Below are 2,102 nucleotides of genomic sequence, written 5' to 3' on the forward strand. Positions count from 1 at the left end.
ATGTTGTGTTGCTGCAGTGCCTGAGCCATCTGGTCCATGTGTGCGTCCTGAGATGACTGAAATGACCAACCGCTTGCACCGGAGCTGGCAGGATCCATGTTGGCCAGTTCGTTCTGTTATGTGCCGTTCACACCTCTCAGTGAGCGAACGAGAAAGAGGCGGACCCAGGTAGCCGACTTCGATGCAAGCAGTGATTTATTGTGTACAGTGATGAGGAGAAATAACAAAATGCACAGAGGGAAATAGTGCGTAGTCCTGTCGATGAGTAATAACTGGGTGTTGACCAACAGTAGGAGGTGAGGAGATGGAGATCTGGGCCGAGCTGCGTAGGCTGGGTCACTCCTAGGCTGGTCGGTGGTGATGGTGGCTACTGAAGGTGGAGACAGAGAGATGATGACAATAGTAGAACAGATAGGTGACTGAGCATTGACCTGCCTGGGAGGAGAGAGTGGAGCCACAGTCCGGAGGAACAGTCCATGGGGAGAACACAAAACAGTAGCTGGCTAGGGAATAATAATATACAACAAAAAAAAAACGAGACAGCATGGAGAAAAAATGGCCTAGAGACTAGAACAAACTGGCAAGTGACTGAGGAGTGAAACCGGGTAATATAGTGAGCAACCTAATCAAGTGCAGCTGGTGATAAAGGAGTGAGGAACAGGTGAACGTGATTAGTGTAAATGGGCAAGAGACAGTAGGAAAGGTGAGGGAGGCCAGAGCAGCCGAGCAAACCTGACAGTTATTGTGTCCTTTAATCTCTGTTTACATAAAATAAAGTTTTTTTGACAAGCCTTACAATTAAGATTAAAACTTCTCAGCACAGAATATACAGTAGCACATCATGTGTATGTTTCACAGTATATTTAGTTGCCAGTATTTGTGTGACACTGAATACAGAAGGATGTGTGGAGGGAGGAGGGGGTTTAGTCTCTGTAAGCAAAAACCACTAAATGACACCCAGATGCTACCAAACAACACCCATTATTGCCAAATTCTTCATAGATGCTTAGTGCAAACTCTTTGTGAACTGCAACGATGAGCCAACCGCTGTCCTTCTGTAAGCACTGAGTCGATGAAGCTACTACGAGGTAAACATATTACGAGGAAATCGAGGAGCTCACATACCCGTAGTGAGTACCACTTTCTTTGATGTCGAATATAAGAATATGTCTAACAACGCCCCCGTTCCCACCCAGTGCAATTTCACACAACATACATTACACGTACTATATGTAGACCAGTTAGAGACTATTGCTTTAACAACTGAGATTAAAAAATATGAAAAAAGAAACAAAAACAAAATTTGGCTACATGGCCGTACAGTTCTTTAGGACATTCATAATGACTCACGTCCATTTTGAGATGAAAATAAGATAAGAAACAAATTTACAGAAGCTTCAGGTGATACAGAGCAATGGGTCACTGGTTATAAGACCTTGATTGCCTGATTTCTGTACACAGCATCTTTATATACATCATCATGATCCCACACCAGTCAGGTGGATAGTCACCCTTTTAAAACCCTTTTCATTTTATGTTTATTACCATTTAAAAGTGTTAAAATGACTCAGTAGTCCAAACTTGGCACATTGCCTTGATTTTTTTATGAGCTGTCTCTCGCCCTGCATTGGGTGATGCAGCTGTCTGTCAAACATCTGGCCCGGGTGTGTCAAGCTTTGGCCTCCAGCATCTCGAGGAATAGTTTGTGCATGGGGACTTTGCCCTGCATTTTGATGCTGTAGAAGTGCTGAACAGCCTTGGTGGCGGTCTGACGGAGCAGAGGGAGGGTCATTAGCAGCTTGCCTGCCCGCCGAGGGTCCTCCGGGTGCTGGGAGCCCTCAAAGTCCTGTAGAGCCTCGTGGAGAGAATCCTGGAGCCTTTGGACAGCCTCAATGTTCTCTATGTGCATGGAGTCTGGAGTAGGAAGGGTGGTAGGGACAAAAGGAGGAAAATAAATACAGGAAAGATGTTTATTATTCATATTTTAAAGTTAACCGCCACCTTATTGTGGTGGAGGGGTTTGAGTACCCGAGTGATCCTATGTTGTCGGGGGCTATATGTCCCTGGTAGGGTCTCCCAAGGCAAACAGGTCCTGGGTCACG

At 45.3% G+C, this 2,102-nt stretch overlaps 1 protein-coding gene across 2 annotated transcripts in view; it reads right to left on the reverse strand.

Annotated features, from left to right (window-relative positions):
- Positions 1-689: 689 nt before the first annotated feature.
- Positions 690-2,102, reverse strand: part of esrrgb (estrogen-related receptor gamma b) — a 35,773-nt gene continuing 34,360 nt past the window's right edge. For both annotated transcript variants that reach the window (XM_020617306.1, XM_020617307.1), the window contains exon 7: positions 690-1,914. In XM_020617306.1, the coding sequence (XP_020472962.1) occupies positions 1,670-1,914 (245 nt within the window). In that variant the 3' untranslated portion in view covers positions 690-1,669. The remainder of the gene's footprint in view (positions 1,915-2,102) is intronic.

The sequence above is a fragment of the Monopterus albus genome, unplaced genomic scaffold (assembly GCF_001952655.1).
Source record: "Monopterus albus unplaced genomic scaffold, M_albus_1.0 scaffold188.1, whole genome shotgun sequence".
Lineage (NCBI taxonomy): Eukaryota > Metazoa > Chordata > Actinopteri > Synbranchiformes > Synbranchidae > Monopterus > Monopterus albus.